The sequence below is a fragment of the Fistularia commersonii genome, chromosome 27, assembly GCF_037954325.1.
Source record: "Fistularia commersonii isolate RoL2024-O1a breed Wild chromosome 27, RoL_Fcom_v1.0, whole genome shotgun sequence".
Lineage (NCBI taxonomy): Eukaryota > Metazoa > Chordata > Actinopteri > Syngnathiformes > Fistulariidae > Fistularia > Fistularia commersonii.
In genome coordinates, this window is record NC_141310.1 from 9,563,166 (window position 1) to 9,587,015 (window position 23,850).

Here is a 23,850-nt window from a genome sequence, read left to right on the forward strand (position 1 = left end):
GCGATGCCATGATTGTTCATTTTAAAAAGTTAAAAGGCTGCACCCAGGATTTGGCCTTCTTAATTGAAAAGCCCAATTTTCAGTGTCTATGCACCGGAGGTTTTCATTTTATTTTATTTTTTTACCCAAAGCGTGCATGTGTGTGTGTGTGTGTCACAGAGTTAACTGCCACTGACTCCAAACTTTTTTGTCACATTCGTGACCAAACATCCAAAAATCTTCTTTCACCAAACTATCTCACCGACTGATTACAAACTAGGTTTAGATGAGGAGGAACATTCTCGGCCGGAAAAAAAGCAGGTATCGGGTTTTCTTTTCACGTATCAGGTAATTATGTAAACCCGAAAGGGGGAAGCGCTGGAATAAAAAAAAATGTTTAATTCATGCAGAGGAGGCAATGCCCTCTCTCATTCTGCCAGTCTGTCAGAGTAATGACTCCCCATCCCCCACTCTTGCACTGTCACTCAAACAGCATTTCTACCAGGATTGATTCGTCCAGAGGCATGCGCATCATACACACACACACACACACACACGTGCCCACTCCCTCCCTTCTTCTCAATCGCCGCTGTCTTTCTTTCTCTCTCACCACACCCAACTTATTTATTGGTTTACCCCCTCTGTAGCAGATGCCCTTATCCAGAGTACAAAGCGGTTTTAGGGGGACAAACGTTGCTTTGAGGACATGAATTAAACAAGGAAATGGCAGAACGGCATTATTATTCCCCTATCAAATGCTCTTCCTTTCCCAACTCATCTCCTGGCCTGTGCCGTCCTCTCTGTCCTCTGCCTGATCCTCACAGTCTAATCCGTCTACAGACTGACACCCGATATCGCGGCTCACATTTATTGTCAGCCGTGACTTAAACCGCGCCGAGAACTGTCAGGTGTTTTAGGTATACATGGTTTCGTCCGGCCTGACTTGTAAGATGGACATTCAGTATGATTATAACTCGTATTGCGATACGACAAGCGCTGCTACAGAATGATTCAATTTTCTTTAAATAACTACTACTGGAGACACACTGAAAACTGCAAATATCATGTCAACATCCTTTCCAAATGATATCATTCATTTTTTACAATGACTTATTCTCAATGCAGAAAATGATTGATCAGATATTTCAGACAAAATGATGGACAAAACATAGCGATTTCCCCCGAGTGTGATTTGACCCATGTCTGACAGAACTTTTTTTTTTTTCTGTATTATAGATGGTTTGAGCCATTTGTTATCCAGTGGCTTGACGAGAATGAGGATGTTGCCATGGATTTCCTTAACGGAGCGCTGGAGAGGGATAAGAAAGATGGCGTGAGTAATTGGTTTCTCGCTATATTTCTTTGTCTTTTAACCAACTGAGTGTAGTCTGCCGGGACTCACTTCAACTACCAAGGAAGAAGATGAGAAGGATAAATGGAATTTAACACATCCAAACACATTTCTTGCAAAGTCATTGCAAGACAAATATTATAGATAAAAGAGAAACAGCTAAAATAATTTATAACAGACTAAATAATACATCAGATACATCTAGCACTTTCTGATTCTGATGAATTATGTTGGTTTTATCTCAAAACACATCTATAACTAATGTCAACCACTTTGCACTTTGTCCTGGATTTGCACCCATTACTTTATGCATCGTTCTACCGTGACCTAAATGTGCACCAGAGGTAGAGGGATCACTTGAATTCACCAGGGTCTTTCCTCATTTTGGACCCACCTGGCACACTTTGTTTTTGTGTTCTCAAGCGACATCACTTGCTAGCACAGCGAGTGTTACAAAACTCGACAATCGAGGTACGATGTGTGTGTAAATAAATCTGGCTGGTTTTCATCGGCTTTCAGGTACACTTATTCATTCTATTCTTCGGGCTATTATTAATATTGATTTCCATTTTTCTTTATTTTTTTCTTTCAAGTTATTCAAAAAGTTTTTTTCGTTTTTTTTTTTTTTTTTTTTTTTTATATTTGTAAAAGTTTTTGATTTCATTTTGCTGATAGCAGTCCCCCCCAAGCCTCTCTGAAGTGGATACATTAATTCAGAGGTTTAACCAAAAGTGCATCAGCATTGATGCCATAAATCCGGAATTCTTTTAGGCGTAGCTCATCCGAAAAAGGAAATGGAGTCTGCACCAAGCCATAACAGGGAGTCCCTTGGGTGACGTTTTTGTCAACAAAACTCTCCTGTTGCTGAAATGAAAACCAATATAAACCATGCCTCAAAGCAACTGAAGTGAATTATATCACTTACTCTATTCATATGAAATCCACTCAGTTGTATTTATTACAATCATTCCTCTATTCAAATTATTTCAAACATTTGGGAGGGGTAGGAAAGAGGTGAAAAACAACGGCTGAAATACGTCCACAGTGCTCGTCCAAATCCTGATGCAACTGATATGACTTGGACAAACCAAAAAACAAACAAAAATACAAAAAAAAAAGCATATACAAGCTAGTTGCTTGTCCTGGAGACATGTCCATATTTTCAGATATCACCAGATTGTGCTGGTCTTGTGTTGGACGTCTTGTGCACGTCTTGTGTACCCGGTTTGCTTCTCTCAGCGAACTCCTGGCGTCTGAATGCATTTGGCTCAGGGCTAAGCAGCTACGCTGGACTATTCAGCTAAAAATATGGTGTAAATGATAAACAACCTTGCCCTTCTCACCCATTCCCAAGTCCCAACGCAACGCATTGAGCTATAACTTAACTTATGTTTTACTTAAATTCCAGCCGCCACAGCAGAAGTTTTTATTTTAGTTTTTGGGCTTGCTCTGCAGCCACTGTACCCATATATATATATATACATATATATGTGTATATTTATATATATCACTGATGTGAGGTGTTCCCTCCAAGGTTTAATTCTTACTTCATCTTTGCATCAAAAATGCTTGCCAGTTGGAGTTTTTGTTTACTGTTCCATCGGTTACTTGTTTCATCTAGTCCAGAAAAGTATATGCACGTATGAAGGGCTCAAGCAATTTTATATTTGTCTCTTTCTTTACCTTCCCTATATTACTCCTTTCACCAAAAAATCCCTTGTTTGTGGATCCCGCCACAGTTCCAGCAGACGTCCGAGCACGCCCTTTTCTCCTGCTCCGTAGTCGATGTGTTCACACAGCTCAACCAGAGTTTTGAGATTATCAAGAAGCTTGAGTGCCCGAATCCCCAAGCTCTGGCTCACTTCATGTGCCGCTTTGCGAAGGTAAAGCCGATTTAAAGAGTAATGAGTCAAAATACATATTGATTTTATTCCATATTGATTTACTATTAGGCTGTAGATGAATTTTCTGAATGTTCCAGTTCTTCAATGAGAAAACCCCAACATTTCTACAACTGACTGTTCTCCCACTTGCAGACTATCAACAAGGTTCTTCTGCAATACGCTGCAATTGTGTCCAAGGACTATTCTTTGTATTTAAACAAGGAGAACGTGGTAAGTCCGTCCTCGCCGTTGCCAAAGCGAGATTCACTGTATGAGTTGTTTTGTGTGTTCACAAGTCCAAGAACCTTTAACTGGAGACCATTAGTCACAGGATTAAGCATGTAGATGGTGTGGGGAAACAGCAGCCCCATAGTATTAGCCGTGCTCTCCGTCCTTTGTTAAATGAGACAGATGACTGAACTCGGGGCCTTCTGAGTGGCCTAATTATCCACGCCGATTTTTGAATTTCGAGTGAAAGATAACAGTGTGCGACTGGAAGAGACAGCTGCTCCTTTACAGTGTTGACAGGGTCATTAGAGAGCAGCCGCGGAAAACACCAAATGTCCCTACTCGAGAAAAAGTACAAGCTGTGAGAAAGAGATGGGGAAAAATGTGAAACGAGGAGCAGCAAAGGGGAGAAGATAATTAGGGAGGAGAGGAAAGGAATTCATGAGTTCAAGTAGTGAGGAAGTGAAATTATGAGAGAAGACAATGTGTAGAAAGTAAGACGGACGGAACAGGAAATGAGATGTGAAACTTGCAGCGGGTGCAGGTGAGGGGAGGGGATTCCAGTTGAAATTTTGTTTGTAGAAACAAATGAAGAACAAAAGGGGAAATGACAACAGTCGCCGCGTGGCGGAGAGTAAGTACATTGCGTTTTGTCCGTCATTTCATCTTTTACCTTCTAAAGTTAATGATCACAAAAAAAGAAAAAAAAAAAAAACCTTTGGCTGCGAGTTGCGCTCTTAAACGGGAGCGTGGATGGAGAGGTATAAACATCTCGGCTACTGGCGATACCAAACGACCAACACGGACCGTTTGTCTGCTTTAAATGATGACAAATAACGGATTGAAATCTTCCCCTGTGAAGAGGCTCGTTTGTTAGAACTCCAAGAGGATTTGGTAGCGTCACGCCATCTGTTTGCATTTTTGTGAGTCTCACAGCTGCATCCCACCTGACCGCTTCTTCCCTCACATGGTCGGTCCTCAATCGGTAATGACATTGTGCGTTCCTTCACACTCTTTTGCCGGAGACCGTTCTCTTTGTGAGCAAACCGGTGTCTGGCGGTTGTCGACGCACAACATTTGATCTAGAATGCCGTTCCATATAATAAAATCAGTTACATTTGTTAAGTTTCCTGTTTGGATTATATTTGTTTTGTTTCACATGATCAGAAATACGCAAGATAGTTTCCATTTTCAGCTGTTTAAAAGCATTTCATTACCTCGAAAATCTTCAAAATAACTTTGTATAATTTCTTTGAACAAAGTGCAGAGCATTCCTGTGGAGTCCAGACTTATTTACATATGTTTCTTAGCCATTCGATTTGACATAAGATCATAAGTTACAAGACAAATCATAGCCACATTTTTTATATTTATTCTACGTAGAAACTTTTTTTTGAGTAGTGTTCAATATTTTTTGGTTTGAAACCCGGGGAAAATGCGCTTAGGATTTTGAATAAAAAATTCTAAAAAAGTCAAACTTTGAGTGCTGCAGCTGCAACCTTGCTTTGAATTCTTATGTATTCATTATGTGTTCGTAGGCTTACTCTTTATTTTGTAGTTTTCGACTTCTCTCGTTTTAGAAATGCGAAGGAGAGGGAAATCTGCACTTCTTGTAACTCCCATACAAATTCAGTAAATCTAGTGAAGAGGAACCCATGATGTTCTGCATCAGCAATACCTTGGGCTCTTTTGGGGATTGAAAAACCACTAATCATTCCTTCTCCCACAGGATGCTGAATTATTATTTTAGTGCTATCCATTAACGCTATCATAATTTCAGGGTGTTGTGTTTTTGTCAGTTGCGTTTTAGGCAGATAATGTACACGGTATGTGACTGACTGAAAACGCTGGGGAATTACTTACGGTCTCCATAAAAGGCTGCGTGATGAATGTCTGTCATCTGTTAAATTTGTTGTGAAGCTGAGAATCGATAATCCTTGACATATTCGGCGCACATTTTCCCTGTTGTATTATGTATTGTGTTTCCCCGTTGACTGTCAATGTCATGGCTGAACCTTGTGTCTCTGTATGGATGATGTGTCAGGGAATCAAAACGGATGGATTTTGCTGTCGTTACCCTTGCGATTTTTGTGACTAGGCAATTTGTTTTAGAATCATATGGGCGAGACTCGTGCTCAAAATCTGTTAACATATCATGTCGGTAGTTTAAAAAAAAAACACGTAATTCAATGCACTAGGCATTTGGTAGTACATTTTGGTATCTTCTGCAACATTAAATTGTGCACTCTGCTAAGGCAAAAAAAAATCTCATTAGAATAATTCTTCCATTTGTACAGCCCTGCATACTTCTCAACAATATTCAGCAGCTCCGTGTCCAGCTGGAGAAGATGTTCGAGTCCATGGGTGGCAAACAGGTCTGTCCCTGCATGAGTGTGTTCATCTGTTGTTTTTGTGCTTAGTTTTGAGGCCAGAAATGAGGGCGTCAATAAGGCTTTGCTATTCCACATTGCAACATATGCATTTATTTCTAAAGACAGATTTTATTTTAAACATTTGACAGTTTATGAGATAGAATTATCTGTATGTCTGTGTTTTTATCTACTGGAAGGTCAACATATGCCCACAGCATGTAAGGATTAATTCCTTCTTTTTCCAAGGACATCCCAGCAGGACTGATACTAGTTAATGATGAGGATTAAACCCACCTCCTAAAAATTTGCATGCGGAGAAATAAATGCTGTGTCATGATTATGCAAAGTGTGTTTTATCATTGTTATGACATTTATTGAAAGTGAAAGGGAATTGACCCCAGCGGCGTCGTGCTGTAAGGACTAATATGACATGTCGTTCAATTTGGTAATATCATATGTCTGACTATCTTTTTACGACATTTACTTTAACCTCAACTGTACCCCCAATTACGCACCCACTCCATAATCCCCCCTCATTTGGATCCTGCATTGTCTTATCAGTTTTATGAATAGCGAAATCCAGAAAATGCGCGCACCGGGTCGAAACGTTATTCTCCGCCGATGCATCGGTCGAATCGGAGGAGCGGCCGCCGTACTTACCTGTGACTTACTTGCATGTTTCTCTCTAGCATATTATGCCTGTCTTGCCTTGCGGTTTTGCCTCCTGTGGTTGTGTCTTCTGTTTTCCCCCATTTCCTTTTTTTGTCCTCTTTTTCTCTGTGTCTCCAGGAGGAGGGGGTTGTGTCCTTCTGTAAGGTGTGTTCTATAGGACTTGTCGAGAACCCTTTCCCACCATTTACCAAATGAAACGAAAAAGCACGCCCCCTCCCCGACTTGCCTCTCCGCCACCCCCCCTCATGCTCCTACGCTTTTCACTTCACCCCCCGACCCCTCCAGCAGCATGTGCCACAGAGCATACGGAATCTGAATTACCCATCACCCCTCTGGACAGGCTGCTCAAGCTCACCATCCCCGGCGCTTTGGGGATAGTGGCTCAAACCAGCCGATCCCATCTTTATTTTTAGCTTGCTTTTTCCTCTGTCTGCCACTCTTGTGTCCATGGCTAAATTAGAGGTGCGATATTTATTTCAGTTTGTTGATTTTTATCCGGGCCGATAGGATAAACCCGATTGCCGTTTGGGGTTCCGATTACCCGAACCCGGACCGCAGGAGTCCTTAGAAAATAATGTATCCATGAGTTTTCATCGAGGATATTGAACTCTTAGAATTTGTGTCACTCGGAGCATGCTTCAGTTCATATTCTCAATATCGCTATAAACAATATAGCTGATATTCTGTATCTATTTATTGTATTGTATATTGCAGAATTGTTCGGTATCATCAGACTCCCAGAGTTTCTGGCGTGATTACCAAGAACTGTTTGTACCAATAAGAGATTATCAATAATCTCTGAGTTATTACAGAATGATCACAGACTGATAATCTGTATTACGGAATCAGGTTTCATTTTAGGTGTCGCGCTGTTTGACAACATGCTCATCCCCGAGACAGTGGTTCACTAAACCTTTGTTTATTTGGCACTTTTGGTAATCTAGGGGAAACGGTTGTTCAGAATAACAACCTGCTGGAGAGTAGATTTTGATGAAACAGGAAAAGGCAAGCAAAGCTGGGCTGTTGTTGATAGGCTGTTTGCCATGCAGGACTTTTTTTTTTCATTGTCTGGATGAGAATCTGTTTTGAGTGAAATTAGTTGCCATGGCAGTCGCCAGGTGCTCCAACATTTCTGAAATTGCTGTGTCACTGGCCCAAGTTTAATTAGAAAAAAATAGGGGAAAAAAAGGAAAAGGTATTGATTGGGAATTCTTCTGGTTATAACATCTCATAATGTGTTTTCATTTATCCAAAAAATGGCACTGCATGAAAGAGACACTCATACGCACGGATTCATTCGTAGCTACTTGTGTGAAGAGTTTACCAAAGCTTTCAGTAATCCCTAGATATGTAGAAGCAAAATCTGTAAGCAGTGAAGACCTTTAGTAGCAGTCATCTGCAACCAAACTTCTCTCCTGCATAGCATTTTTTTTTTGTTTTAAGGATAGTTCTACCTTAAATATATTCATATATCAATATTATATCTGATGATATATTACCTGGCATACTTGGGTGTTTTAGTGTGACAAGTGATGTTTTCCACAATTCCACAGTCACCATTGACCATTGGCTGCTGACATTTTGGGGGCTTCATATTTCCTTTTGTTTTGTTTGTGATAACTTGTGTTTGTCAACAATGAGATTCACTACATTCACATTACCTTAATAATGGCTTTCTCGGCCATGCGAGTCTCGGATGATTTTGATTTGGCATTAGTCAAAATCAACCTCATGAGTACCATTGAAAGGGTAAATCGTCCTAGGTTGTGTTTGAGGTTGGTAGAACAGACTAAAACAGAATACACACACACACACACACACACACACACACACACACACACACACACAGAGAGAACAACAGTGCTTTACAAATACACATCCGCATAGACATAAAATACATCACATTAATAAAACACAACAAACTGGTGCATTAAGTAGACCATTAGGGGACACCATACTCAACTTTACTATGTCCCTTAATGGTTTGGAGAGCGAGCTGATGAGTGAGATATCTTTACTTGATCGGGATACGTACATCAAAAATGCGTCGTGCTTTCAGTCCTTAATTGTTTTGCTGAAAGTAGGGGTACAAGTGGTGATTTGGCTGAACGACATGACTTATTCTATGCCACTTTGGTGGCCGTGAACATAAATATCACCAGTAGCAAATTCTTGTGTGTTAAAGGTGCATTCACATCATAGCATATCTCCTTCCTGTCACCGACCGAGCACTTTCCATAGTACACGCTATCACGGGTGTGGAAAAACAACACTCCCTCTGATACCTTACTCATCATCGCTTTTTGAAGGAACTCTTGTTGATAGTTTTTTTCCGAGTCGCTGTGCGAGCACTCGGTGACAGTGGCGAGGGAAAAACTGTCTTTGACTGCGCAAAAACCCTTGGGTAGATCCAAGCTCAATGTGGGCGGCTTTCTGCCAAAAAGGTCAGACTATGACATAGAATTCCCCAGTGCAGTCTGTTTGTAGTTCTTTTGCAGATTCTTAAAACAATTCACAAACCATTAATATAAAACTCAAAGAAGGTTAGAAATGTGTCATATTATTCATGACTCAGGTGTATTGAAAGGATGAACTAGACACACGAGAAGTATGAATAAAACAATCACACACACATTCACATTGCCAAAAGCTAACCCGATCCTGCAGCAGACATCACTGCAGAATAGCAATATATGGGAAAGGTTTACGTCTCTGTGTCCCAGCTGAGTCCATCAACCATAAGAATGTATGAGATGAGCAGCTCTATGGCTAAGCTTATCGAGCCTAATGTGATGATATGTCATGCATGTGGTGCAGTGCCTGGCCTCACACATCCACTTTCAGGCACTGAGCCTCAGCTAAATGTGTTCTCCAACCCCATCCCAACCATCAATATTTGGACATTTATACATGGCAAGAGTAATTCATAAGCACGGAGACAAACAGTTACATGGATGCACCGGTGCATTCACTGACCGACACAAAATGCAGTAAGGCTGAAATATCAAGTATCCACCCATGCTGTTTCTTTGAGTTTGATCGAGACCACAGATGAGCACCGACATAAATGCAACTCCCATGAATTATAGATATTATAGTTCTCCAAGAACGGGGACATTACGGCGATGGGCATGTACTCGGTGGACACGTTTAAAAAATGTGTTCATGAACATTGCGCGTTGCGTGTGTTGTCTGTGTGTTCACATCAAACGGTGAAACGTTGCATTGTGCAAGGATTAACAATCGTGTCGGAAATAATTCTGGAAATCGGCGCATTTGAAAATTCAAACGATATATTTCAAGAGTTGGAAAAAGGAAAAAAAAAAAAAAACAACGTTGCCCTGCAGCAACAGTTTTGTTTATGAAATATAAAGCCAGTTTGAGGATTTCTGGATCGCATCATCTGTAGATTCAAGGCTTTAAAAATGTAGCACTGTAAGCCTAATTCCCCCAAGATGAAGCTGTGTCAACACTTGCTGACAAAATACTCTCTCAGCTGTATCTATGGAGGGGCGGCACAAAAAAAGACCCTCCTTTTGAGAGCCACTAGCCTGCAGCTGCTTTGCTGACACCGTGCCCGACGATACGGGAGGCAGTCGTTGCGGCGCTCTGAGTTGAACTATCCATTTGCATTCAGAGCATCGCTCGGTACAGATGGCAAGCAGAACAAGTGGGAGGCCACCGGCGAGTAGGTTACCTCTCATCTGTGCCTGTCTCTTTCCACAACACCCCCACCCCAGTGTAGCATCCTCCAGAGACAGAACCCTAGTCAGTGTGGCTTTCGTAATGTTGTAGTAACTGTCTTTTCTCTATTGACAGCTGGATGCAGAGGCCAGTGATCTGCTAAAGGAGCTGCAAAATAAACTCAACACGGTGTTGGATGAGCTCAGTGGAGTGTTAGGCTCCAGGTGAGTTCAAGTGACACTCGACAGAGGTGTTTTCATTGAGGTTAAGCTCCTATTTCATTTCCATTCTGTCAAAATAAAATGCGCCGCACGCCCGCTTTAGTTATTGGTAGGCAAGGAGCCAACATAGGAATGGCAGCAATCGGTTCTGTGCTTAGCGAGCACAGCAACATCCGGGGTATTTAATCCTGAGCGGGAAATAATTGATAAGAACACATTTCAATAACCAGAAGTATGCTTTGCCTCCAGAAAGGCAGATGCATCCAGACTAAAAGCTTTAAATGCCTCTCCTCCTTCACCCAGCTTCAAGCCTGTTATCGAGGACTGTGTGAAACAGATGAACCAGGAGCTGGTCCAAATGAAGGGATCAGCAAAAGGAAGTAACGCCGCGATGGACGCGGAGACCGTTCTCCGGCCTCTTATGGACCTCCTGGATAAAAAGTGAGTATTGAATTAATGATTGATCAAAGTCGAATTCTTGCCACGTAAAACAATCTTAGACTTAATCCTCTTTTATTGTATTCATCCGCATACCTTAAGCGTATCAGTGTGGGTCTTTCCAAGCATATGTGCTACCTTAGACATTGCACAATGATGTTATTGTACTAAAATAACAATATAAAAAGGGTTGAACTAAAAAAAAAAAAAGACCATCTGGAGCAACTGTGGTTCATTGTACTGCCGAGGGACACTTCAGCATGCATACAGGAGCCAGGGATCAACCTTCCAATTGGAGGAACGCCTGCTCTGCTCACTGAGCCAAATCTGCCCGGACTACTACAGGGATGGCTGTGCCATGCTTTGTGGCTACTACCACTACTACAACTAATAGTAATCATAATAATCAAAATTGGAGAGCAAACAGCTCGTGACTGTCTCAGTCCAGTGAGTAAAATCAATACATCCATTCAAATGTACCTTTAAGATAATTTGGACTTGGGACTGGTGGAACTGAAGCGGTGTCCGCTCGCTGTGCTATTTGATTTAATGACCACAACACTGCCGCAGTCACGTGTCACGACAGAGGGCCAGTATTTGTAAAGCAGAATATTGCGCGCGGTTTTCTGACCGAGCAACGGAAGCCGTTGCGGAAAACTGTAAGACAATCAGTTTTTGAGCCGAATTTTAAAAACAAATAATTGAATAAATAAATCGATACAAATCCCTTTCGTGCCGTGGAATCTCTGTCCATTCCAAATATTTTTAATCTAAGAAGTCCTGTAAAATAAATACACCAATCCTACCATTTCACATTTATTTTTAGAATACAAGAATTTGAAAAAAAAGACACATAGGGACAGACAGACATTATCTTTGAATGTCTACTAAACCTAACCAAGGATAGTGTTTATTTTTGTTGCATTCCTGAAAGAACTATAGAAATTATATGGTTCAGCTGAGGTCTGGGAATCGCTCTCAGCTATTTGTCAGCAACATTGAGGCCAATGGGGTATTACAGGGAATCCTCTTAATGATATGGAAACACCAAATCCTTCTTCCTGTCTCTGACACCCTGCTTGCACAATATGGTGAGATTATAGCATTGCCTTTGAAATCTTCAACTCCTCAGACTGCCTGATTCATTTGATACTCTGAAATAAAGCATCAGTCTCCCAGTAGAATAAAAATAGACTGATCTTACAGAACTAAATCTGTTGTCAAACATAGTTGTCTCACCTCTACTCACCCAACATCATTTTTTTTTCTTCACTTTTGCTGGAAGACTTTTCTTTTAAAATGTTGTTCAGTCAGGTGGCTCACTGGTTCTCTTGTGCAAAAACGACAGGAAACAAAACAGGCAAAACAGGACTTGCATGATCTCTTAGTCAAAGCTGAAAACCATGACGGAATGAACGCTGTAAGGTATAACGGCAAATATCAGGTACAATATCACACAGTATTTCCAAAGGCTGTGTGATTTTCGGTCTACCGCAGAGCATGACAAAAAAGCGAAAAATGATCAGGCCCAAAAGGCAAGATGAAACTTAAAGTAGTAAATAATAGTATAATAGTAGTGGTAAATACTGTCTATTCTGGTCAATTTTTTTTATCTTTTCATTCATTTTTTTTTCCAAAAACAAGCTACATCCAAATGTGTGCAAGTCCTGTGCAACACTGAAAAGAGAAAATGAATCAGCAGTCATGTCAAAAAAATAAAAATAATAATAACACATATACATATATATATATATATATATATATATATATGTGTGTGTGTGTGTGTGTGTGTGTGTGTGTGTGTGTGTGTGAGTGTGTGTGTATATATGTATATATGTTTTTATATGTACACAAATAAAATAGACAAGAAAATAAAAAATAAAATAGACAAGGAAAAAACTAGCCGGTAGGGGTCTTGTATACATATATATGTATATATATATATATATATATATACATATATATACCTTTTTTTTTTCCTTGTCTGTTTCATTTTATGTTATTATTCTCAGTTTGTGCCACCATCGAAAAAACCTCACCTGGTGCTCTTAGAATGTCCGTAGCGGTTGACTTGTACAGTCGGCCGTAGAAAATAAATTGCACTCGACGAAACATGTTTTATTTATTGTCAGCCTAAATGAGGAAATGGAGATGACACCTTATGACAGCCTGTCGGCGAAATTTGAAAAAAAATCATGTATTTGGCAAATCAAAGGTATTTTTCTTTGCTTAATCATATAATTTTGAAGATGTCACCCTTTCAAGCCTTCAGACAAGCTGGCTCAGTTTGCGACACATGCTTTCAGTGCTAACTCGATAAATGCTCTTCTCTCTCCACTTTTCAGTCTGATGTTATTTGCCAAGATTTGTGAGAAAACCGTGTTGAAACGAGTCCTCAAAGAGCTCTGGAAAATTGTCCTAAACACCATTGAGAGAACAATCGTTCTGCCTCCACTGAGTGACCAGAATGTAAGTTTGATCATTTTTCTCTTTGTCGAGGTACCATCTCTGTAGTTCCCTCCTGCCGCTTCTCTTCACGTCAACCTGGCCCAATGTAATTAGTATTCTATTTGAATATTGAATCTATTCCTAGTGACACAAACTGTTTTTTTTTTTTTCTCTCACAGCAAGGAGCGCAGATGATCTTCAGTGCAGCCAAGGATTTGGGACAATTGTCCAAATTGAAGGTGAATAATTAATTTTTTTGTTAAGATACCCCACGTGATTCTCCTGTAACGGATTCCAAAAGAGTTCATTTAATCTCAGGATCAAGTCGTGCATTTAGACTTGAGTGTTTGAATCCTTTCCAATACTTGGTGGTGTTTCTATGGCCTTTTTTGTGTCACTCTGCGATGTGACATCTGGATAGCAGCGCACAGATGGGCATGTATCTGCACTCCCTCCTGAAGCATTTAAGTGTGTAATCATTCTCTTGTTTAGATTGCAAGTGATAATCTCCCGCGTATTCCACAGAACTATTCTTTTCATGTTGTCCACTGGGCAAACATTATTATTTATAGAAATACTCTATTAGCAGAGCTTTTGATAATTAAAACAGTCAAAAAAAAAATGGAAACAAAAGTGTTAAACTTGTTTTACCGCCGAGGGCCAACGTGTATAATGAGTTATGTCATTGTTATATTACAAGTGTTTTGACCTTTCACCCATGGAATGGTTTGGTCCAATGGTGCAGCAGAAGAGACACTCGAGTTATTATAATGACAGAAATAATGCTGTGTAAAGACCCACTTTGTCCTTTGACCTCAACAAATCCCACTTGCCATTGCTGAAGTACGGATATTGTTCTATTACAAAAGAGATATAGAGGGATTGTATTTCCTGCTTGTAGCAATATTGTCCACTGTGCTGTCGGGAATTATTTTTTTATATGAAAAGACATAATGGATTTTCGCTACGAGCCATCAAAAAAAGTGTTCCGCCATAGTTAATGTTAAATCATGTCAGGCAAAGGGAAAAACCTGAATAATTTTGCTTGTAATCAATTCATGCCTGTATTTGTAAGTCTGTTGGTGGTCGGGCTTCCGATGACATTGTTTTCATTCAATGGGGAGATTATTGGTCCAAAATCAATAAAAATCTAATGGGCCTGACGCGGCATAGCTGCTAAAACTGCACAGATGCTGATTGAAGTGCTCATTTTTTCACACCAGCTCCGCAAAGTCGATATACAACCTACCTTTTAATCAATTCAATGTATATATAAACAAATCCATCTGCATCTTTCAGTGCAGTTAAGTTGATTAACTCTTTACAACCCAACTTTTACCAAGAATCATTGCAGAAACACATAACACATCCATACAATACATACAACAGTAATGGAGTTTTGCGAAAAACCTTTTCATTAAGTTTATTTGTTCCTAGCTTCAAAGGGAAGAAATAAAAACTTTAAGTCTTGCATGGGGTTGTGGTATAGATTTCTGTTTTGAGAACACGTTGTAATTTTGCTCTTAGAATTATTTTTTTTTCGAAAGATGGAGAATGGTACCCAAAGCTGTAAAATACAATTTTTTTTTATACTGAAGAAATTGTTTGACTTGATTTGGTATCTATTCAGGAGCACGTCATACGAGAGGAAGCCAGAAGCCTGACGCCAAGACAATGTGCAGCCATGGACCTCGTGCTTCCCACCATCAAGGTATGTTTTGTGTCAGTTGTACTTTCATCCGTACGGTAAACAGATGCTACAACTAAGCCTTAAGTCACAACAGCAGAGCAACATCAGGCAAAAATCTCTGAACAAATCAGATTATTGCTCAGTCAATCAGAAAATGTGTATATTTCAAGTACCTTCTGCTCAGAGCAGATTCATGTTATTTTCCCAATTAAGCCCATAGTGTAACCATTGTCCTGACCAGTGATCATTTAAAGCATGGGGAGGTTAAAAAAAACTTTTTTTTGAAGTTTCTCTTAAAAAGACAAACTTTGAATGTGCAGTAAGAATAAGTATCACTTTGTTTTGAAATTAAAAGGAAGCTGGATTTTTATCTATCCTCCCTCATGATGCTTAGGGTGCTTTTTTTTTTTTTTTCAAATTGCTCACAGTGAAGTACATTCCTTAGGCGATTAAATGAGACTGTCTTAAACAATGCACATTTCATCTTCATTTTTTATTTTCATTTTTTTATTGCATTATATTTTCAGAATATACCAATAATGATCACTCCATCTGATTAAATGTAATAAATTGTGATGCCTTCAGCGAAACACGGCATGGGTACGATAATTTGATATTCAATTTATGAGACCTTTAGGAATGAAATTTCAGATATTTGGGATAAATTGTGCATTTTTTTAAATGTATTTAAATGTATTTAAAAACAAATTTTTGATTCTTCAGTCTCGAAAGGTACATAGCTGCAGATTTAGATTAATCACATTGCAGGTCTTTGGTATTCCAACATGAGCTGTTACCTAATGAAGTTCAGCCCTGGAGATTTGAATAATATGATCAATAAAGGGTCTCCTTTTTACAACTTAACCAAACATCAGATCTGAGCAGTGCGATGAAATAAAAGACAGATAATTATAATCAAGGGTTACTAAATCTATTAAGATTATACAATGCTTGATTTTTTTTAATTTATTTTTTTTCCACTGAAAAACCTTTTATCCAGACTGAACTCTGAACCTGTCAAAAACTAATGGGAAGGATAATGAATAAAGCAATGGCCCGGACTGGAGTCAACATGTGATAAAGATGGCGTGTAGTTCTTTGGACAGAATCTCTATAATGCATGTGTCGCCTCATCCTTTAGAAACTCTGACCTGTTCTGCAACTGGAGCAGAAACCCATCACCAGATAAGGAGAACAGAAAAATGAGATATTGTTTTCTCTGAAGAAGCCTGTCTGAAATAAAAAAAAATCATCGGTGAATTATGTGCAGTGATACATTAAAAACAATTTTAAACCAATAAAGAATAATAAGTATTGTTTATTAATATAATATTTTATTAATATTTTATTATTTTACTTTTGACAAAGGTCGGGATTAATTTTAATAGCCCTTCAAAATTACTGTTATTTCTAAACATTTTTGTACAGTATTGACTGTTATTGAAAGTTTCATGTTCTCACTGCTTAAGTGCTTTACCTCTTTACCAAACTGTTATCACCAGTTTAATCATATACTTCATTTACATGAACACAGAAGATGTAACTGATCATGGATTCCGGCACGCTTGTATAGTTGTATCTCGTTGTCTAATTTTGTGATTTGTACAGGTGCATAAACAGACCAGTTATAAACGTATGAGCACCTATAAAAGGGTTAATGGGACCGTAAAGCACTAAAAATAGCAAAAAATGACAGTGTGGATTCAGTTCCTTCACCTTATTTCCAGAAATGGAAGAAGAGAGCCAGGGGCATTATTAAATGCGCCCTCCCCTTCCACCAGTGTCAGCCTTCTTTTGTAGTGGCCAGAATACGGCAGCAAAGCATCTTTTTCGAAAAGTCTGAATTTCATCTCTTCACAAGCGCGGCGCTCTCTTTGGCACTGCATGATTTGTTTGTCTTTAGTCACTTGGCTTGACAGCAGCGGTGAGAAACAGAGATGAGACGTAAACATGCAGCGGTATCCCAGTTTTCTCCTCAGGTTGCATAATCCGCCCTCTGAAAACCGGCATCAGTCCTTATCCAGGTTTCTCAAATGGGGATTATCATGTTTATCATGTAACACAAAAAGTAAAAAAAAAGTTATTTCATGAATATTCAAATCCATGGAGACATTGTGAAAATCGTTTCAGTATATTAAATAACTGATAGGGTAATGAATACTGACTTCCATGAGCATTAAAAAAACATTTTGTTTACTATATATATATATATATATAAATATTTTTTTTATTCTAGATATTTTTATATTTGATTTTATATATATTATATCATATGTATTTATATATGATATAAATATATATTTATACATACAATAATAATATAATATACTATATAGTTATATATATCATATATATATCATGATATATTTTTATTATATATATGCATGTATGTATGCTATGCAAATCCATGGAGAAATTGTGAATATCGTTTCAGTAGATTAAATAACTGATAATATGATGAATACTGACTTCCATGAGCATTAAAAAAACATTTTGTTGACCATATATATTTTTATCTATATTTTCTTATATGATATTATGTATATATTATATTATACATATTTATGTATAGGATAAATATATATTCATACACACAATAAATAATAATATATACTATGCAGTTATATATATATATATATTATATATGTTTTATTTTTTATTTTATATATACTATGTATGTAACTTTTCAGGCAAAAACCTCCTGTTTTGATTTAACAAAAATAAACACCCTAAATATTTACTTTGCTCTTGCTCCTCTTAAAATTGATAGGTGAGAGGGGCTTTTTCAGAGACCTTCCACACGTTTTACATATCTAAATGATCTTCACGTGCCACGTGGAAGGGGTTGCTAAACACATCAGCAAAAGGAACGAAAACAAAATATTTTAAGATTCCTCTCAAAGCGCTCAAGTATTGATTGTAACTTTTTCCACGCCTCCATTCATCCCTAATAAGATCAGTCCGCCAGCAGCCTCGTTGCACAGCTGAGATGTCAACAGCACATGAAAGAAAAGAAACGCCTTTCTCTGAAGGTTTTGCTTTTAACTGCATCATAATTAATCACAAAATGTAAGCCCCGCCACGGCTTCTCAACGGTATTTGAGTTCACGCCTAATAAAATTTTAGCTATTTGCCTAACCCAGGGGCTACACTATCAAATTCATATTGATACTTTACCAGTTTTCTAGAGTATAAAAATCATATTTCCTTGTCTTCTTCCCTTTATTTAGCAATATTTCCATGCTGGTGGAAATGGGCTCAAGAAAACCTTCTTGGAAAAGAGTCCTGATATGAAGTCTCTCAAATACGCTCTCAGCCTTTACACTCAACCTACAGATGCCTTGATCAAGAAATATATATGCACCCAAACCTCTCAAGGTAAGAATGCCTTTCTTTATCCAAGGGCGAACTCACTTGAATAATTGAATACGTAATTTCAAAGGTTACGCCTTCATTAAGATATTGGAGGGGGAAAAAACGGCATTTTTGTTTGTTTATTGTTTATCGGAGGTTCGATATCTCGGGCCCTGTTGTAAAGGGCAGAAATAAAAGGGGGAAAAAACAATGGTGCTTAAAGTTGGTTGACATATAATTGAAAAAAAGCACATAATTTATGTTATTTCTTCTTTGGTGAAATTTTAGTCTCTCGCAAAAGCACGTATGGATACTTCTATTTGATAAACTGATTGCAGGCTGTTATCCTCTTCATGCCTTCTTTTTCTTGCACTGTTTTGCTTTGCACAGTTGATATAGTCATTGTCTGAGGGCTTTCACTTACCCAGGAAAGCCTCTTTTTACTTCCATAGTCCAAATGTTGGGATATTTAAATTTGGTTTAAAGCTTTGGAGCTGCAGTGCTCCCCTTTTTTAATATCAGTGCTGATCCATTATCAATAGTAGGCTCGCTTGTCTGGTTCTGTGTCATCAGGTTGGAGAAGAACTGGAAGCTATGTACCCTCAGTACCCTGGACATATGTCATATGAATGTATAAAATATATATTTTTATCCCCAGGGTCCTCGCTCTTGTAGCTGACACACTTTCATGTGTTGTTGCCCCGTTCGACCGCGTCTACACGAAACCTTTTTTTTTTTTTTTTTTTACGTTTCATTTCCATGAGGCGTCAGGAGAGATCCTATAGGGGATTCAGCCCAGTTTCCCTTTTACATGTCCACGCTTGCAGTAAACTGCAGACAAGCTGAAGTAGATAGGCGCTGCCAACAGACAGCGCAGCATTGCGCCTCTAATTTACCAGCAGATAGATGTAGACATGCGAGTGTTTTACTGGACGCTATTTTGAGATCGCTCGATGTGTTGCTCTTTTTTTTTCCTGTACCTAAATCTTCCATTACCTATATCAGTCCACGCCTGGCTGTCTGTTTACAGGAGGTAGCCCTAATGTCATGATTATAAGTGGGACCAGTGAGGTGGTTGATGTACATTAGGTTAGTAAACAGTGTGCGATGGGTGATGTAGCACAGTGGACAGGCCTTCATTAATCACCCTCCCCTGAACTCTTGACAGCGGGACATTTTAGACCACGGCTTGCACTTATTTACTCATCCCAAGGAAAATATGGCATTAGACCATTAGAGAGTGACCTAATGCTGTGTGGAAATATTATAAAGCAAAAAAAAAAAAACATGTGGGAAAAACATATATTGTTTATTGTGCTGTTTAGTAAAAAACTACTATATATGCATTATATCTCAGTAAGTGCAAATGTACAGTAAAAAAATTACTTTAACCTGCCAGTTTATATGTTATTAACATGTTATTCAGTGAGCCTGCTGCTCCTCCAGAACCCCACTGTTAGATTTATTTATGCTTATTTACCTTATTTTACGCCGCAACCTCAGTAGCCATGTATCACAGGTTCGCTGTGTGTCATTTCACAGACATCCATCAGCACGGAATATTTTTATTCCCCGTGTGAAAATCGACTGAATTTGCTGATTACAGTTTGCGACTTGTAACTCAAGTAGACATGGTGTGGCATCGTGCAGGGTTATTTCTCACAGGGTTTAATTGTGCCGCTGGAGCCCCCCCCATTCCCCCCCACCCCCCCTTCACCACTCCTCCTCTGAGTGGAAACCCTTGTAATAAATCACAAACAAATACATTTGGCATGTATCAATTGGAGATTACGACTACATTTTCTGTCTGCAACCATAATATCATCTTCAGCCATGCAGTGCTCAACGTGGGTTTGTCTCTGCATTCTTTAAGAAAAAGGCAGTTTGTTCTGCGGCAGCTGAGGTGGGCAGTACCGTCTGCATTGTGAAAAGTGAGACACGTGGACTTGTTTTTTGTTGTTTTGTTTTTTTTTTTCCCCCGCAGGAAAAAGATCATTACATGATTGAAACCGTATAGTTGTAGGCAGGTCTTGCCACACTTAAACAATCGAAGTAATGCAGTTAGCCTGAGCTCACCAAGACCAGGCTTTCATCTAAATGAATTTGGAGAGAGCTAGAACTGCACTCGTGCCGTCGCAGAGACATTACAACAGCAAGTAGAGGATCCCGAATAAATTCCAATATAAAAATGCGTGTACATTTTGATGATGGGGTATCAAAATGAGAATTGCTGCTTGTATTGTCCACCGGTTGTAATTTTCATGGAATTACCATTCTGTTATGAGGGGATTTAATCATGCATTGTGTTTATTTCAAGTCCATCTGCACGCGCTCTAACCTGCCAACACAACAGTTGATTCCGGCCCTATACCTGTTGACAAGGCAACACGATTGGCTTGATACAGTTCCTGAGTTGGCAGGTGATCGCTGAGGAGGAAAGGGATTAATATTTCATACCTGCCACGTTTGGATTTGCATATCTGTTTTTATTCAGGATTTCTCGTGGATTTTCTCTTAATAATGTCAATGTTGTTACATCGTCGGCAGTCACAGCACACTTTCACCCCCTCCCCCCTTTTGAATTCAGGGTTGTCGGCTGTTTTCCCCCGACTTCTTTACAGATCCACCGTGTGCATGAAGTCAAATCCGGCGTTTTGTTCTGTATTCCAGTTGCTCCACTTTTCATCGTGTAAAGTGTTATTCATTTAGAAAGTCCCTTCACGCCATCTGTTTGTTTATGGCCTTCAAACCAGAAGGAATATTTGATGTGTCTGCTTTACTTTGTCTTGTAGTTTGTCATGTTTGCTACAAGCAATGGAAAGCCATACTGTATACATACATATATATTGGGGAGAAATCAAATCTACCTGCTGATATTTCTCTGGGGTTTGAATTTTTTACTTTTTTTTTTTCTCCAGCTTTGATATGTGAAATGGTGTCTATCAAAACGATGCAGCCTCAGTTTAAGATTTTTTTTTTTTTCATCCTGCCTACTGATCTTTGTTTATCTGGCTGCTGTCCTCCCTCTCTGCAGCGCCTCCAGTTTTTTTTTTGGTTTTTTTTGTTTTTTTTCCGAATTTGTTATCCCTCTTTCCAATTCTCCTGTTGCCATCTTGGTGTGTGTCCAGGTCAGTCATCCAACGGATCGGTGGGGGAAGCGTCAATACAAGTGAATCTCATCTCTCACCCTGGCACCGGAGAGCACAAAGTCAGCGTGAAGGGTGAGCTTCTCTTTTTCACAGGCTTGATATGTATATTTTTTTTGCGAAAAACGGACACCCTGGACATCCAGGCGATGTCCGGAGGGAATATTCCGGACTGTTGGAGCTCTCTTTAGAGAAAAACAAGTACATTAACAAGACTTGGCAGAGTGCATATGTGTGCTTGTGTGCACGCCCATGTTTTGTATTAATTAAATCAGGTTTGAAAGATGTTTTTTTTTCCTGAAACAATTCAAAATATCATTTTTGTTACACTGATGCGTGTTTGTGTGTGTGTGCGTGTACAAAGCAGCACAAAGAGATGATTTATCAGACTACAAGCAAATCCTTTTTTCGACTCGCGGATTTTTATCATCTTTGAATTCTTGTTGAAATCTTCTTCTGGTGGCTTGAATGTCTTCACTTTGAAGACGTTTCACACCTCATCCTAGAGGCATCATTGGGTGTCAAAGTGTTGCTGAGCTGGACACTGATTTCCTAACCGCTCCCCTGCTGCTGGTTGACAGCATGCCTACTGCTCATGGTTCATCCATGATGGGTTAATTGCTGAGAATTAATTTCCCCACGGTAATTAATAAAGGATTAATTATTATCAGAACTGAAGAAGTCTCTCAGATGCGGGCTGAAACATCTCTAAGTGAAGAAATTCAAGTGCAGTCGCCACGACAAGAAGCTTTAGACAAGAATTCACCTGGATGACCGATAACCTCCACAGACGTTATCTTTTAATCTCTACTTATTTTTGTACCTGAAAAAATACATATATATTAAATCCTTTTCTTTAGCAGTCTCTATAACCACATACTTTATCAATAACATTAATGTGCCCTGTTGACTGCTCCGCCTCCTGCAGCATCCCGGTTCACCACGGCTGGCAATCAGCCTCCATCAACCAACAGCAGTGGCCACCTATGGGTTACGTTGCCATGGAAATCATTTATCGTTATAGGTGTTAGAATCCATCCGCAGTTGCTGTTATTCCCCTGCATCGAGAGGCGAAGCAGCTTCTTCGTATGCATTTTCGTAGTGATCAAAACAGTGAGGTTGCGGTCACAGTGACGCCCTGCCAGACTTTTCTTCTCGGACTAACAATTGGACACAAATAAATGGATGGCGTACATACCTGTGTGACTGTTTCATCCAGTATCATTTTTAAATGTCTGGAAAAGCGACACAATTATATAAATTTATGAAGATTTGAGTAGTTCAGAGCCAAACTGAGTATGGTCGCCAGATATCTTTAATTGGCTTTTTCCATGGACCCGGAAGAGTGGAAAGGAAAGGAGAAAAGGATGCTTCCAAAGAGACTTCATTTACTATCACCCGACGCAAACCATGTATTTTGTACAAAGACAAGGTGACAATGAAACACAGTAAAAATATGTATATGTAATGGAAACAAATTACCGTATTTGGACGGGTGTGTTTGTCTCTGCAACGGTTTCCTGAAAAGTATTGAGGAGGATCAGTTTGTCAAGTTTCAAAGTCTCTGATAGCTCGGCTCAAAAGCTGCTCCACTGTTGTCATTGTCGAAATCCTCTACCTGAATGACCCCCGAAACAGATCTTTGCCGCAAGCGCCACGAGCCTTGACATCCAGGTGTTTTTGCACTCAGGTTCCAAGTAATTGACGTCCTCACTTGAACTACCGCAATTATTTTACCTGCCATGTTTCCGAATTGTTTAAATAAGATGTGTACATTGGGATTGTTATTATTAGTCATAGTAGTATTGTTGTTGTTAATGCTATTGTCATTTTGTTTGTTATTGTTACTATTATTATTTTATTGGTGTTGTTATTATGATGATTACTATTATTTATTCATTTATCATCCTTACTATCATTATCATTATTATTACTATTCACTCTGCATTTGTCAGTGGTTGGAGTAAACAACCTGGTATGGCAGACCAACGCCATGTTCCGGCCGTTCGTTGAGGTCAACGCCGTGGGACCTCACCTGGCCGACAAAAAGCGCAAGTTCAGCACCAAGACCAAGAACAACAACTGGTCGCCAAAGTACAACGAAACATTCCAATAGTGAGTTACCCGACCAGAGAGGATCGATCAGTTTAACCGTCCGGTGTATCGTATACGCGGCAATCTGCACTCACTTATATAGGCCTATTGTGTACGTATATAAATGTATATGACGACTGTTACATCTTGCCCAAATCCCTCAAGTCAGGCCAGTCACTTTATAAGGCACCTACCTAATAAGTACTGCCATTATTTCCATGAAAGTAGTTGGGAGGGGAGTGACAGCTGTAATAATCTTAATAATCCGCAAGCTTGCATCCTCTTAAAGA

At 39.2% G+C, this 23,850-nt stretch overlaps 1 protein-coding gene across 3 annotated transcripts in view; it reads left to right on the forward strand.

Annotated features, from left to right (window-relative positions):
• Nucleotides 1–23,850, forward strand: part of unc13c (unc-13 homolog C (C. elegans)) — a 108,544-nt gene that overhangs the window by 82,492 nt on the left and 2,202 nt on the right. For 2 of the 3 annotated variants that reach the window (XM_086175301.1, XM_086175303.1), the window contains 13 exons: nt 1,216–1,312; nt 3,070–3,213; nt 3,367–3,444; nt 5,739–5,816; nt 6,603–6,629; nt 10,305–10,393; nt 10,694–10,831; nt 13,174–13,297; nt 13,456–13,515; nt 14,907–14,987; nt 18,197–18,344; nt 21,449–21,541; nt 23,422–23,581. In XM_086175301.1, the coding sequence (XP_086031427.1) occupies nt 1,216–1,312; nt 3,070–3,213; nt 3,367–3,444; nt 5,739–5,816; nt 6,603–6,629; nt 10,305–10,393; nt 10,694–10,831; nt 13,174–13,297; nt 13,456–13,515; nt 14,907–14,987; nt 18,197–18,344; nt 21,449–21,541; nt 23,422–23,581 (1,317 nt within the window). The remainder of the gene's footprint in view (nt 1–1,215; nt 1,313–3,069; nt 3,214–3,366; nt 3,445–5,738; nt 5,817–6,602; nt 6,630–10,304; nt 10,394–10,693; nt 10,832–13,173; nt 13,298–13,455; nt 13,516–14,906; nt 14,988–18,196; nt 18,345–21,448; nt 21,542–23,421; nt 23,582–23,850) is intronic. The other variant, XM_086175302.1, reaches the window with a different exon arrangement.